This window comes from Scomber scombrus, chromosome 13 (assembly GCF_963691925.1).
Source record: "Scomber scombrus chromosome 13, fScoSco1.1, whole genome shotgun sequence".
In the NCBI taxonomy this organism is placed as follows: domain Eukaryota; kingdom Metazoa; phylum Chordata; class Actinopteri; order Scombriformes; family Scombridae; genus Scomber; species Scomber scombrus.
In genome coordinates this window covers 6,106,875-6,123,637 of record NC_084982.1, presented here as the reverse complement: position 1 = coordinate 6,123,637, position 16,763 = coordinate 6,106,875, and the positions used below count along the sequence as shown (strand labels likewise).

The 16,763-nt window shown below is 39.3% G+C and overlaps 1 protein-coding gene across 1 annotated transcript in view; it reads right to left on the bottom strand.

Annotated features, from left to right (window-relative positions):
- Positions 1–12,582, bottom strand: part of LOC133992960 (kalirin-like) — a 139,287-nt gene extending 126,705 nt beyond the window's left edge. Inside the window, 1 exon segment of the mRNA XM_062431769.1 lies at positions 12,504–12,582. Coding sequence (XP_062287753.1) covers positions 12,504–12,570 — 67 coding nt within the window. The 5' untranslated portion in view covers positions 12,571–12,582.
- Between the last annotated feature and the right edge of the window lie 4,181 nt (positions 12,583–16,763).

Below are 16,763 nucleotides of genomic sequence, written 5' to 3'. Positions count from 1 at the left end.
CATGGTTTTTGTAATAATGTCAAAATATTTAAATATCTCTACAAAGACACAGATGATATTACTGATGTTATTTCGACAGAGAAATTGGAGGTTTCCCCACTGACACAGTAGGAACCATTCCTGAAGACACTATCTAGCAATTACAGTTAATGTGGTACTTAATATGCCAAAATTGTGGTCTCATTTTATTTTAGCATTTTGTGTGAAACATCCTTTAATATATTATTAGTATTTATGAATACTGCATGAAATAAAAAAGGATTTTAACCAATCAATGCTAAAAGTTTGAATGTGTGTGTTTTGTTTTTTAAAGGCAGTGGAAATTACATGTTATCATGTATGCAATTCATTTGCTTAATACTATCATTCTGTCTCCCTTTATATTATAGGTTGTTTGGTGTGAGGTTAGAGGGGGTCATACAGTGTGTAATATCAATTGTAACGCCTTCTGACACAATCAGTAATGTTAGGCTATAGAAATAAACATTCTTCACTTGTTATAATGCTTTAAAAAAAATAATAAGAGTAATATTTTAAATAAATTGAATTATTTATTTCCACTTCATTTAACTGAGGATCTGTGGCTTTTGATGCTCTGTGTTGCTCTGTCAATCAGGATAAAAGCTTTCTGTCTGTCTCACAAACAGACAAAGACAAAAGGCAAACACCTGCCCACTGTTAATAACATCCAAGTCGATTAGCTAGCTCCACTAATCAGTAACACACATACTCACATACATGTCTGTAAAATGTCTTTGTGATCAATGATAGTCAAAACGGATGCTCATTACACTAACACACGCACACACGGACACACCATATGGCTGCAGCTGTCCAAAGAAAGCTTTTAAGGAGGGAGGAGACAAAAAGAAGGAGAGGAGGAGGAGGAGGAGGAGAAGAGGAAATCCTTTCTTTGTATTTATCTATTTAACGCCCCTTCTCTCCTTCTCTTTCTCTCTCTCTCTCTGGTTTGTCCCCTGGTGGGTAATAAGGACTAATCCACTTAAGATGCCCTTCTCTCCTTCTCTCTGTTCCTGTCTGTCACCCCAACACACACACACACACACACACACACACACACACACACACACACACACACACACACACACACACACACACACACACACTTCATTCTTCACACCCATCTGCCACTGTTCTTGACACTGGGTGTGTGAGAGACAAAGAGAGCGCGAAAGGGAGGGAACGAGGGTATCCCTGTCTCTCTCCTCAGCAGCAGCATCTTATTGTTTGTGATGACAGCAGGGGTGAGAGACCCTCTCTGTCTATGTCTCTCTCGCTCTCTCTCTCTGTCTCTCACACACACACACACACACACACACACACACAGAGACACACACACACACACACACACACACACACACACACACACACACACAGACACATACACACACACAGACACATACACAGACACACACACCCACACACAGACACACACACAGACACACACACAGACACACACACACACACACACACACACACACACACACTAACACATTCGTCAATAATAGATGTGTAGCTCCTCCCCCCAAGTATCCTCACCATGACTAAGGACTAAGGCCTCATTTAAAGGAACAGAACACTTCAACAATTCATACTGTAAATTTAGTGCAGCATATTCATAATTATCATAATATGACCTTTGACATGTAATTGAACTGAGAAATAGATGGACAGGAAGCTCTATACCACTCTCAGTCTGTTCAACATGAAGCTGGAGCCTGGAGACAGTTAGCTTAGCTTAGCATAAGGACTGGAAGCATTGGGAAACATCTAGCTCTCTCTAAAAATTGAGGTACCGCAAGTGGATACTGCCACACAGTCCTGCCATACTACCCCCCCCTGCTTCCCCCTTCTGTAAAACCGCAACGCATCCTGTAGGAAACAAATTTTAGTGGTTGTCATAAATGATGTGGCGTGTTTGATTGTTTCCGTATTCAGTCATATGGCACACAGATTTCATTTGTTCCTCACTTTGTCGAATGTCTCTGTTGGTTACTGGGAACCCATAACGCTTCCAAACAATATATCAATTTTTTGATAGATTTTTGAGGCTCTTCCAGCCCTGATTTTGAGTTGTACATCCAGGGGCTAACCAGACTAGTGGTCCAACTGTCCCACTGCCAAAGTTGTCTGTTTGGAACAACCTTTAGAATTTATGTTGCTACATGAACAAGACGTGAACCTAACTAGACAGTATTAAAGTGGACATATTGTGATTTTCTGTTATTTCTATATTGTTATGATGTGGAATGTCAGTGTTAAACATGGTCAAACTTCCAAAACTTGAGGTCAGTGTATGTAGAAATTGACCCTGGTAGTCAAAAACCAGGGCTTCAACCTGCTCTGAACACTTCATTTGAGACACTTTTTTCTACCTTGCCAATAATTTTGTATTTTACAATCTCATTTTTCAGATCAGATTCAGGCTTCAACATGTACAGATGCATTTGACTTGACATTTCAAGTAAAGAACTTGAAAAAGTAGTGAAATCCTGCTAGTATAGTTTACTACATGATCTGTTTCCATAGCCTCTGGAGCAGCTTCCAGGAGCTGACAAATCAGACCAGAGCTGGCTCAGTGGGAGGGACTTAAAGAGACAGGAGCTAAAACGGACAGTTTCAGACAGAGGCTGAACTAAAAGGCTGCATAAAGTGTCAATATAAGGTAAATAAGGAGTTTTTAGATAACCCTAACCCTGTTTTAAGATATTTCAGTAGAGTCCCAGATTTAAAATATAGACTTGTAAATGTGCATATGTCCACTTTCAGCTAAGTAGATGTTAGTTTGTAAGTTGTACAGAATCAAATTAAGTTTTGTTTCAACATCCTGTACCAAACTGTTAAGAGCAAATCCATGTACTACAATATAAAATAAATATCAAAACTAGGATAAGGGCTTATCCAGGCTTAACTGAATAACTGTGATAATAATGTGCATATAAACATCCTCCTTGGCTGAACAAACAGAGATGACTATCATTGCTACTGCTACTACTAGTAGTTGTACTATAAGAAATTACATTATGCTACTACTGACAGTATGTTCACCAGACTCAAAACCCCCATGTACATTCTGTTAACTGACAAATCGTATAAGTGTGAGGATTAGCTCCATACCAAAGCTGCTTTGAGAAATTACATTTTAATAACACAATATTCACAGATGGTACTGCTATGTCCCTGCTGTGAACTGCATGCATGACATGATGGTTTACAGTTGACTGTTAATGGCCTGGATGAATAAAGGCACCAGGAACTGAATGAAAACTATTTGAATGCAGCATGTAATGGAAGTAGCGCTGTATAGATGTGGAAACTTTAGATTGCATACCAGGCTCGCCTTGTTCGAGAACTAGCTTCAGTTACACGAGATTTAGTGACAGCCGTCTCAGCGCTATGTGATAGATTCTGTTTTTGTTGGTTCATTATTTATAGATGGGAGCTGGAACATCAGCCAAAGAATTCTGTCACATTCAAGTTTTACTTTTGTTATTTTCTGTTATTTGATGGACGGCAGACGGCAAACAGCATACGCAAACGTGTCATGTTCTGGAGAAAAAAATATATAAATAAAATGAATGCACCCACCCTGAAAAAATGTATGTCTGAGGGAATCAAAGAAGAACCCAACCAGACCTGATGTTTGTGGGCTCAGTATGGGGTCCTTCAGATGTTCTCTGATTATCTCACCTGATTATCTGTAGGTGATCCCATTCTTATAGCTATTTTGTGACTGTTTTTTAAGATATTCTTTTTTTTCTGCAGTAAGCTCAGTGTTGACCAAACTAGCCCCTACACTAGTTGTCTAAGCTCCATGAGGATTATACACTGAGAGAGAACTGCATTGCTCTCATTCATTTATCATTTATTGATTAATGGATTTTACTTCCCCCACCCACCCATGTCGAAACTGTGGGACTTTATCAGATCAGTCATTATAGATTTAATTCGCAACAAATAACAAGTGGGAAATATGAATGATTTAAACTGAGATTTTGACGGAAATTGTCCTTAACTATGCGCTCCACACACACACAAAAAGACTTGTAGTAGAAAAGAAATACTATGTATGTTGTAGAACTGTGTGTCTACAGATACATTTTAATCTAATGGCTGTGTATCTGTGAGAGAGACGAGTGATGGATGTCAAAAACACTTAAATATCCACTATGGGGATTGCCTTTGATACCCATTGGTTGCTAAAGGCCCAAACACACTCAAAGTGATAACTGACACGCCTCATTTGATGCTCCTATGGTGCACTGCAGCCTTCAGATTAGAAATGTCAACACCACAGAACCAACAAGAGATTTCCTGTTGTTCTTTGTATTTAACACTTTTTACTGCTGCATTGGTTGGATGTAATGAATGAATAAAAAAGGAGAAATAAAGAGGAGGAAAATGATACCAAGAGCATATTTTTCTAAAAAAACAGCTTTGGTCACTGGGTGATCATTCATCACTTCAAAATCCAAACAAGGTTGGAGTAGAGACGTCAAAGCAGCTTGACACCTCATGATGGTTTTGGTACATTTTTTACCATTTAACGCTACATTTTAAGTAACCGTCTTATTTTATTGAGTAGCCTATATATTTTGCCCTTTTTACTTTTACTATTCTGGACCATATGCATACATTTACTTGGTTGTTTACAATGTAATACTTTCTATATTAACCTAATGTTTTGCTTTCACTTGGGATACAACGACATATCTAATCTGACAGTTTGTGTATCCAGTTTTCTTGTTTCTATTTTGTTTTTACAGTACTCTTAGTGTGCCTAACTATTTACGGTATTTCATCTGTTTCTGATTTGCAATCACTGAATTTGTTCTGCATCCAGTAAAAACTCCTGTTTTCAATCCTTGTTGTATATTTAGCTCGCTGCTTAATTGTGCATCTACACACAGTGAGGACAGAAGATCTTGAATGTAGTGAATTAAGTCAGTTAATATGTATTCAAAGCAGCACATGATCAGATGTATCAGTGTAAGTGGTGGCAATACTGGTGGATTAGCATTAGTCCGAGTGGTGTTACTGAGTGTGATTAGTGTGAGTGTGACTCATTAGGGTGTATTTAAACAACAGTCTTTATCATTAGCGTTAATCCGTCTGCGTAAACTCAGTAATTTTAATTGACACATCTGATTAGACATTAGACTGTCTAACATCATTATGACAATTTATCCAGACTGTATTTTCCTCCCACTGTCTGATTTTGAGTGTTTATATTGCAGGTTAATCTGCTCTAAGCCTGGAGGAAGCAATGCCTGAATCTGAGTGAATGAATGGATTACAGGTCATTCATCCATGTAATGTGTCTGTTCACAAAGCACTCAAACACACAGTCATACACATAAGCTTAGCCACTTCCATTCACAGGCCAAAATTGCTCTTAGATGTCCTGCCAACACAAACACACGTGCCCATACCCTAACAACTGGGTTTAAAATCCAGCTCAGCTGATTTAAAAAAAAAAAAAAAAAAATTCTGATGTCAACACCTTGAATTGTTCATTTCTTTCCTTCAGAAGAGAAACTAACTTGAGATAGAAGGACTAAAGGTGAAATGGTCAAATTATGTTTGTTTTTAGGAAAAAAATAGGTTTATTTATGTTACATTTGAGGTTTTATCATGATGAAATAGGGCCCATCAGGGTTAGATGCGGTCTTTTGTGAGAGTGAATTGAGGTTTGTCATAAAATTAGGTCGTCATGGATAATTCAGTATGCTTTAAATTGACTACTTAGTATGACCTATCATGTCATGCAACCACCGTGTTTATACATACTCTAAATGGCAAAAATCAAAGGAGGGACCAAAAGTTTACCATCATGCAGTTGCCTCCTCCTGGCTACATTTCACTGCCTCTGAATTCTTTCCAAGAACTCTGCGTCTTTTGCACATCTTCTGTCTACATGAAAAATAGTGCAAATATGGATAACAATCCATGCTTTTGCACATCTCTCCTCGAAGGCATTCATGTTGTGTTACCATGTGTTCTGGGTTCAAAATGTTTCAACCTGAGCAATGAATTTGTGCTTATCCTGGGGCTTTACGAATCTGCTGTATGGACGTACAGAGACGAGCAGAAAAGGGAGAGATGACAGAAGGAACTGGGGAACCGGGTGAGTTCTGAGAACAGTCAGAGACTGAGCTGAACACAAACATACTGCATGCACACAGTTGTTGCATCCTTTACCAGCTAGCTTACAGCTATCATCTGAACAGTTGGTATAATGGTTGTTTGAAGCAAATCAACACAGGCATCATGTCCAGCAGCAAAAAAAAAAGCAAAGTTTTGCTTTCTGTCTCAACACATCTTCAGACAGGAAAAATCACCGAGAGAGACCTTGGGAGAAGTTCAAATCCTGCCTTACATTCATTGAATGTAACCTCCTCCCAATTCCCCCGTCTGATGCCGGTAGACGACCTGACAGGCACTTCGTTTGAAGCGTACTGAAGCTTTGAGGTTGAAATAAGGTTTCTGCTCAAAGTGAAATCCTCAGGCAGCTCTGTTGATGGGAAATACATCACACTGCAGCTATTTCTATTCCAGTACCAAATCCTGATCCATTCACACGGTAAAGTTAAGACTGCCAGCAACTTTCTACACCCAAAGTGACAACCTTAAACTTACAGGTAGATTCTATTTACATTACAGCTACAGCTTGCACATGGCAACATCAGATGGCATGCTGACATTTTGCAGTCTGAACTGTGGAATGGCTTCAATCAGTTCGTAGTTCGCTGCAAACCAAAAACCCGCCTTATTATCGCCTGCAGTTCGACTGCAGTCGTCTTACTGAAATTGCCAGGCTGGAAAACTTCACCCTGAGCAGAAGCGACGAAGCCACCATCTTATGTCTGTGCTGAAAATTGCCATGGCTACAGACATTACTCATGGCATTCAGCAGATTAGCAGAGAAAATTCACTCTAATCACCTGTTCATGCACACAGCGAGCGCTCGCTTCGCACCTCACTGCTGGAATATAAACACACACTGGGATTCAGTCTCTTGAGATTATGCCATTAACGCCAGTAACATTGAGAAGCTCTTAACTTAACTCTTTTTTAACTTTGCATTTCAAGAAACAGGCCTTTTGGAATGGATTGTATGGAGAAGATTCATCAGAGGCAGCATCTAGGAGAAAGCTGGCAGTACTGACATTCTGGCACTTTGGCTTCCGCTTCCAGCCATGAAGACACTTGGTGTGAAGGCAGTCTTAATCTCCCAGCATGCCTGGGTGAGGAGTTGCTGTGCTTCACCTGTTCCCAACAACACCGACCAGTATGACATCACTAACTTCTATTTATTAACGCCTGTTATTTTAATAATCAAAAAGTGATGCTTTACGATTATCCCGGTAGCGTAGCAACAACAGCAGCTATTGACAGACAGCTGGCGTCAGTTGCGTGATAAACATTCTAAACAAGACGTTGAACGCTGATTGCATGTGTGTAGGTATGAATGCATGTGTGTCACTTCCTGTTTCTGTCTGATCATTTCGGAACCTATTTATAAACCACTGATTAACATAACATGGAGCTGCCGTGCCGCCTGCACTTTCCTCTGTGACTATGTTTTCAGACTGCAGCCTGGCAGAGGATGTGCACTAGTATGTATTCTGACTCTTCTTCTGCTCTTTTTGTCATTTCTATGCTTCTGATTTCTTAAGATGAGAAAAGAGGCTAATTTGCATTTAGTATTTCATCTTCACTCTGTTACTGTCGTTGCCCATAGACACAAAACTCAATTAGACAACCTTTGCTTTGTCAAGACACACAAAGTGCCTCAGATACATGCAGTGAAAGGAAGCATCACCAAACAATCTACATTTAATGCAAAATGAATAAAAGTGAATTGGAAGCTTTTCAAGCTCATATATACATTTTGGAAACAAAGAAAACTGCTTTATCATCAGTTGTCAGCCTGTTAAAATGGTGACACACATTTCAATTGTTAAACTGGTTCTAGCTCTGATGAGTTTTATTTTAAAAATGTTGAATTGGGAGTTATTTAGTAATCCAGTTGATCAGGTTTCAGTGCAGAACCACTGCTCATCTGAAGTTCACCTCACTGTTGTGAACGTCTCTCTCCTCTGTCATTCCCTGTAGAGTTTAGTGTCCTTGTGTCTCCTCTACCGTCGTATCCAAATCAAGTGTCCAAAGTCCATTTTTTTCACCTTTTCTGCACAAATCCCAGCATTAACTAGCAAGGTACAAGTGTGTTCTTGAGGGAGTTCTGCTTTTGCTTTGGTATACAAACACATGCAAATCATGTATACGCTGAATGGACTTTATCTTATACCAAACTTCTTGTCATGTATTTATGCGCTAAACATAGACCAACCATCCATAGTACTGTCCTGTCATTGAACATGCTCTCCTTTCTGACGGTTGGCGATAGTCTTTATATGTATTGTGCAGTGTGTCTAGTCTTTTTTCAGATTAAAGTTCAAATTGCTGAATCGTACTAGAAACAGAACATTTATTACCATTAAAAGCAATAAAAGTTACTGTGACATTATATTATGTCATTATGAAGGAAGTCAAGAGTAAGACAATAGAATGCAACATGTGCAACATCAGTTTTGAATCAGTGCTTGAAACCTCCAGTCCCACAAATTCGATTAAACATTCGCAGCAGTTTCATTTAAAGGAATATGACAACGCAGCACAAACAAGAACCATCAAGAAGAAAAGTCAGCATGGAGCCAAAACATGCACCCTATGTCATTGGTAAGTCTGACAGCACTCTGGAGAGACTCAGGTTCAACTTTGCAAGAAGCAGAGCTCCACAAGAGGGAATCTATTAAGGCAGCAATGGTTGAATGTTGATTAAAAAGAGTAAAGAGGATTTTATTTTATCTGAGGAACATGCAAACTGATGTATGACTGGCTTATTAACAGCTTAGCACGCTATCAAATATGTATCAGTACTGGCAGATGCTCAATACTGTGGAATTGGTTAAAGTTATGAAGAAGTGATCCAGAGTCATTCCAGTTTTTCTGTATAAAAGACATTTTATGAGAGTGTAGGGCGCTACCCCGTTTTGTTCTTTACAGCTCTTTAGAACACCGTACAGCATTGCATCTGTCAACAAAAATAATGACTTTTGCTATTGTATGTGAATAGTTTTCTCTACCTCAAGGAAAACGGCAAAGCAAACACTATTGATTAAGGCACCATGCTGGCAGTGGCTGATGTCTGAACCCAGGCTGTAGGCACAATATTTGTGATACAAAATCAAAAACTCTAGTTTTTCCCTTTCTTGTTTCCTGTCACGTTAGAATCGGGGAAGGAGAGGAGGGTATGCTGTGAGAGATCTGAGTTTTAAGTCTCACCACGCACCAAGTGTGGAGCCATTATCCTTTCTTTAGACGTGTGATAAAACGTTTTATGGAGCCTCGTGTTTCTTTTCAGCACTGCGGTAACAAGCTATTTTGTCAGGAAATCAAACCTCCAAAACAAACAGTACAACACAGGCACTGAGGAAAGGATGAGGTGAATATGATAGCTCTCTGGATTCCAAAACGTCCAACATCAGTTTGACGAACACCCACTTCTGAATGTCCTTTTTCTCAGTCTATTTGATGGATCATGAATGCACCTTTCTACCACCTTTAAAGCCCAACCGACATCACATTAAATCATCCCTCTTTGCAGTACAAAAAACCTGCATCTAACCAGACTGAAGTGCCATTCGCAGGTATGTTATCATGCTGTTTCATGTGCGGCGGCTGAGCAGCTAATGAGGTATCTAGTTAGTTTTGGGCTCTTTCAACAAGCGACGGTGCAGCACAAGACCTATGTTCATGTTTGTAAGATAGATAAGAAGGACGGTTTAACAGGAAAGCTAATGTGGGTTGTTGTTGTTCAGAGTCTCTTGTGTTGTGTAGCAGGATGCTATCAGGCTTAGTGTGACCTTCTGCTCTGAACATGACATTATTGTTTTTGTGCAAGATTTGATTTGCTGTACGAAATAAGGAGTCCAGCTACCCAAGCGGATGATGGAACATCAATTCAAATAATTTTGGTTTCTGACTTATTTCTCAAAGGAAAACACACGACTAGTGATGTACAGAGCAGATATGTGCACTCAAGCAGACAAAAAAGGCCTGAATTTCCCTTCAGTAGGGCTGTTTCTCAGCCATTGAGAAATACTGTACATCGTCTCACATGACATTATTTTACACAGATTATAGATTGAAGAATTGGGACTATTTTTCCCTGTTTGCTTCTGTTGCATGGCACTATTGAAATTCTTTAATACCATCAGCCTCATTGGATTTTGCTATGGAGAAAGCACCTGGACCAATGATACAAGAGCAGCATACTGGACCATACGTGTTGAATTTATCTAAAATCAAAGTCTGGATTGATTCCCAAAATCCATCATCAGCACAGCAACACTGTTCAGCTTGATAACTGGTTGTTTCTTCCTTCAGTGCTCTCTGGGACACAGTTATCTTTTCTCTCACAATTGTTGTACCTTTGGCTTTATGACAATGAATCAGACCTTTTTCAGCACAGCTTCTCATTGTTTGTACTGATGAGTCAACCAGCGGGATTTCCACGTCCATCTGCTGGAAGCGTTCCAGCTGACAGTCATGTAATATTATGGGAAAACTGAAGAGCAGAAGATCACACATGGAACCCCTGTTACTCTATACAATACACGGAGTGTCTCATAGAGTGTTTTTGAGTGTGTGTTTGATTTAATAAACTCCCTTGGCAGGATTGCTCATAATAAAGTTATTGAACGGCATTACACTGATAGAAAGAGTCAGGGTGTGTCCCTCTCCAAGCACTGCTGCATACTGTGTGTGTATGTGTGCGAGTGTGTGAATGTGGGTGTGTGGTCAATCAAACATGTCACCAATATTTCAACAGTTTGCTATATTGATCAAACAAATTTTATTACTGTTTTTCTCTCTTTCTCCCTCTCCCTGTCAATCACACACACACACACACACACACACCAATTCATATAACCTGAGAAAGCCCTAAATCTCTGTATTCATGCTTATGTCCATTATTTAATCCTAATTTGTCAGTATCCAACACACACTGACACACACTCATACAACACAGCTACATACAAAATAGCAATAAAAGTGCTGACACAATGGTCAATAAAACTAGAGCTGCAATAATTAGTCAATTAATCAATTAGTTGATCAGCAGAAAATTAATCTGTTATCATTTTTAATGTTTTAGCAAATCTTTGAGCAAATTCACAGGTTCCAGCTCTTGCAAATGTGAGTATTTTATCGTTTTTACACTAATCTATAATAATAACAGAAATTATATTTGGCTTTTGGGCTGGCTAGACAAAGCTAGACATTTTGAAGACTAATGATGGGCTCTGGGAACTTGGGGTAGACATCCTTCACAATTTACTGACATTTTATGGGCCACACTGAATCGATCATTCAAGAGAATAATTGCTGGATTGATCAATAATGAAAAAAATTCAAATAAGTTATTCAGTCAATCAGTATAATCTGGTTTCCACTCCTCCAAAGCGATGCTGCTTCTGTATCTCATAGTACTGTGAGTAAGACATATTCTTTGGTCATTGGAAAGACTAAAAAAAAGCAGTTTGAAGACCCCAATTTGAAGATAGACAACCAATCAGTTTATAGATGGATCAATGATGACAGAATTGTCAGTTGCAGCCCCAGTTGTGTATTTAGCCATTATGCCTATGTTTTGTATGAAGTGTCAGACACATACTATCTTGTCACCCTGACACACCAATAGTCTCCATTGATTAGTTCTCACTAAACAAACCATATTAACTCCATTTACACCATTTTTAGGTCAGTTTTGTCACCATGATCAATGACCCTCTGCTTTTTTAAAAAATCTAAATGAAAAATGGATCAATTTGAGAGACAGTGACTGACACACACACACACACACACACACACACACACACACACACACACACACACACACACACACACACAGTCTGCAATGCTGATTAAAGCTTGGACAGTACTACATAAAACGTCATTTAGCAGCATATTGAACGGATTTCCAGCAGCTGATTTGATGTGGTTCCCCCGGGATTCTTCTTTCTTTTGTAGCTAGAGACCATCAGCATCAGACACATGAGCTCACACTATTACACACACACACACACACACACACACACACACACACACACACACACACACACACACACACACACACTATAAACCCATATAAAAAAACATCAAATATTAACACTGAGAGCAGAATTTAACGTTATTTTGAGCTGAATTGTAAGGATCCCTTGTTTGGCTTCCATCTGCCACAGCCTGTGTCATTTCCAGCACATCTCTGCTGATTTTCTGCACATTTCTGCTGATGTTCACTTGGTTTCATGTGCGTGTTCAGACGGCTCTTGGTGACATTGGCCACAGTTATGATGCTTTTTTTTTTTTTTTTTTTTTGCTGATATTGCAGCCGCTCCTCTCCGTCTTCCTACCTGTTTTGAAGAAGGCATCAGTGTCGGGGTCGCTGGGCGCCTCCTCGGCCGCTTCTGCAGGGTTCATACCGGAATCCGGTTCAATACAATCCAACCGACAAAGAAAGAAAGAGAGAAATAAAGCCCTCCGGTCCGGAAAATCCTCGCGTCTTTATTCCTCACATGTTCTCCGTTTACCTCTCTCTCCCTCCATCCCCCCTCTCTGGCTTTCTTTCTTTCTCTCGCCCCTCTCGGTTTGTTGGTGTTTGGTGGTTCAGGGCTGGCTTCGTTCCTCTCTATTGTTCCCGGTCCAACCTCTCTGCTGCTGTCCGCCAGGGTCTCTCTACCTCCCTCCCTCTCCCCCAGTGCCTCCCCTCCCTCTCTCTCTCTGTCGCTCTCTCTCTCTCTCTCCCTTTCCCTCTCTCTCTCTCTCGCTCCCTCTCAATTCAATCCATTGACCTTTATTAGCAAGACATTATGTGTCTTGTGATTTTAAAGAATTTATATTATTGTCAAACAGAAATAATAATAAATTGATTTGAAGGATAAAACCGCCAATAGTAGTAATAGCAGCAATATTGGTATTACTATCCCATCAGAATAGGGTTAATATTCCCATTATGACTTTGTAACTTTCATGCCAATCATGAATCACAGAAGATCTTGTGTGCTAGATGATTCATCCAGATGGTGGCGCTAATGGAGGGAAATTAAATGAGGGTTCATCCTGGCAGGAGCATGAATGTGTACTTTTTGTGACAATCTCAACATTAGGTTTTGATATTTCTTGCTTATGTATAAAAATAACCTTGTTTCATAAGTGTTCCTGCATTGTGTGTGTTGCCTGTAACTTACTGCTTCATCCTCTCTTGGCATCCCATTTTGCTTCTTTTGTGTCTGTGCAGCAGCATGCAGTGGTTAGGCACTGTGGCCTGTAAAAGTTGCCATGTTGTACAAACTGTCAAGCCCTCTGAGATAAATATGCTGTTTTGGGCTCTGTAATTAAACATTTTTGACGTGACTTGGTGGCGCTCGAAGAAAACTCACCAAAACCATTTTGAATCACCTTACAGGGACCATCAGTGGCCTCATACAGCATTTCTCTGCTGCTGCTCTTCTCTATGTACTGCTGAGTAAACAGCAACACTGTAGATTTGACAACAGAATATAAATTTGATATATCTGATATCCTCGCCTGCTTGGACATTTCGGAAGAAGGGGGGAAAACATTTGCCCTTTAGGTGAAATACAGGTGATGTATTCATGAGTGTGACTGCAAATGTCATCACTGTGCAGTTATTTGTATTCATAATATAAAAACTAATATAAAAACAGTCACACAAATATATGCTTCGAGGAACATTCAGGATGGTAGTAGACCTAATATTGATTATTCAGTTGCCCTGGAGTTGATCAAGGCTTTTAAAGTGATTAATCCACTTTAGCCAAAAAAACAGAAACAATAGTTCTTACTATACACTGTAACCTTGAAGATACAAAAATACAATGGGGACAAACTGAAATGTATGTGCTCCATTAGAAGCAAAACACTACTACATGTATGCACTTCAAACCTACAACCACATTTACATGCAGCTCACTCTAAACGCTGACTTTCTTGGATATAGGAATTCTTTGCTAACATATTTGCTCAGATACATTTATTAGGCTACATTAGTTGCAAGTCTGTCTGCTCTTGCGCCCACAAAATCTTAATTTTTAAGAGGAACAGCCACAAATGGAGTGTGGTTAAAGTTGAATTAAGTGACGTAAAGTGATGTTGTCTGCTCAAACCCATTTCATTACATTCCGTGTTTCAGGAAGCTTTACATTAAAACAACTAATAAATAAACTGTTCTGCTCTTTTCTGCAATGAAAGTAAAGTTAAATTCAGTATAAATGACTGTTTTTACTGAGGTGTGGTATGTGTAGTATTTGACTTAAAGCCAACTATGCTCTCCAACTCTGATCTTTACCAGAGGAAGCTGTCTGGATGTTGGCCTTCATCCAGAGATAACCATGTTTAACATAACATGTCCCTTTCACTCCTTACACCGGTCAGCGAGAGCCTCTCCTCTTCTCACTGAAAATATCACCTTATCAGCATGGAAGTCATGTGCAAGCTGTATGTGTATGGTCCCACTGTGTGCTACAGCCATCTAGTGGCCAAAGGTGCACATAACAGCTGGGTCATTGCATAATGTTGCTGTCATACACATTTTTCTTACACTTGACATTCCCAGGGGACCTTGTTAAAGCTCCCCTCAAGTCAATTTTATCTGAAGCCTCACCTTCTTTCCAAATAACAGGCTGCTCGCATGCTTGCTGACTAATTCAGTGACATAATAGGAGATTTTTTTGTCTCCTCATTCCTCTCCTTCAATCCTAACCCTCCTGTTTTAGTCCATTACTTCTGCCTTGTGTAATATTATATCCTTCTACCATTTTTGATATATTTTCTTTGACAGAATAATTGTATTTTTTCTCCAAAGGGTTTAGCAGGCATGAATCCCAAGGGAGGATCTAAGATGTATTACAAAATGTGAGGAGGTGACATACAGAGACAGTGACATCAGAGTTGAGAAGAAATGATTATCCCCTCCGTCTGCATATATGCACGCTCTTGAAGAATGTCATGGATCTTAATGTGTCTCAATCCCAGTTTCATCCTCCGCACGTCCATTTCCTACTCCTTTCATTTTTTCACTTCCCTCGTTTCTTCCTCCTCCTTCTCAGTCCTCGTCTGTATGTCATGATATACTTAGATTCCTTTCTCTCTCACTGCACCCTGCCTCCTTCCTTTCTCCACTCCCTGGCTTGTGCATATTGTAAGACAAAAGAAACCACAAAGCAAACTCTTCTAAAGCCTTTACTGAAGATGTGCTGTAACAGAATAATGAGCTGGCATCCTCACACAAGAGACCTGTGTTAATCTGTCAGTGATATTATACACACGTCATTCAGATCAATGGATAATCATAAAATGCTTGTTTGACTTCCCGTTTATTGGATTTTTTTAAAAATCAAGAACTCCTAAGCAAAGAATCTGTGAGCCCAAAAGTTCTATTAAGAAAAATGTCAGGATATCATGTTGCAATCCACTTCATATTTTAAGCATTTTACGTCTCCGCAGTCAGGATATGAAAGGCAAGAACTGTTGAGAGATGTATAAGAAACAGAATGGAGGCATATTGGACTTTTACTTTACAAAACCTCTGGATACAAAGCCAGACATTTTTATTTGGCTTAAACTCACAGTTATTTTTTCAGTGGATATGTTGCTTTCTAGGCAAAAATTACAAGATCTGCACACTGTACTGACAGGTCCAACAAATTTAATAGAGCAAAATTTCGATCTATCATACGTCTTAACTATAGTCAACGTCAAACAGGTATCACACAGCACACATTCATCATTCAGGTGGTCGTAATCTGCTTGATTGAGGGTCAACCTACTTTCAGACTGTACCAATCAGAACAGAGCTCCCCCCCCCATTCATCAGGAGTGGTATCCAACTTGTAATTGGTTCCTTCAACTGTACACTGTTACACTTACAAGTGAATTCACCTGTGCACAGACAGAGCTTAATTAATATATGTCAGTTATATTAGTGTATCAAGTCCAGCTAAACTCAGGAGGTCCTTGACTACAGGCCTGCAGTGAATAACATGTTAGAATTCACTTCAGACACTAGTTTATGCAAATAACCTGAGAAAAAGAGTTTTCCATATCATTCAGTTTAATTTAAAGTATATCCACACATCCATATAGTTTATCTGATCCAGTAGTTATAATGTACTAAATTGACACTAAAAAACAGTGATTAAGTGTGATTAAAATTCATAAACTTGAATATTTTGTATTAATTAAAAAATGATTTTAAACTCATCTTATCTATACTGGACAACATCTTCATAACTAGATTTCCTACAATATTTTTTCAGGTGACCAAGGCTCAGAAATTAAAAATGTGCTGAATGAAAATGCAAATGAATTCCTCCCCGTAAAGCAGACCATCTCCTCACCACCAAGTTTCCAGAAATCACTTCTTGCAGTGACCACAGAGCAACCAATCATCAATAAACTGAGCTCCACAGACCCATCTGCAAACTGTACAGAAGTCTAAACTGCCTGCCATCTTATTTATAGATGCACACTGCAAACAGCCTTGTTTATACTGTAAAGTCGTAATGCATGTTATTGCTCCTAAGGGTGTAACAGGACCACCAAAATGATATCCTCCACCACACCTACTTTGTCGTCCTGGAATAACATTTCTT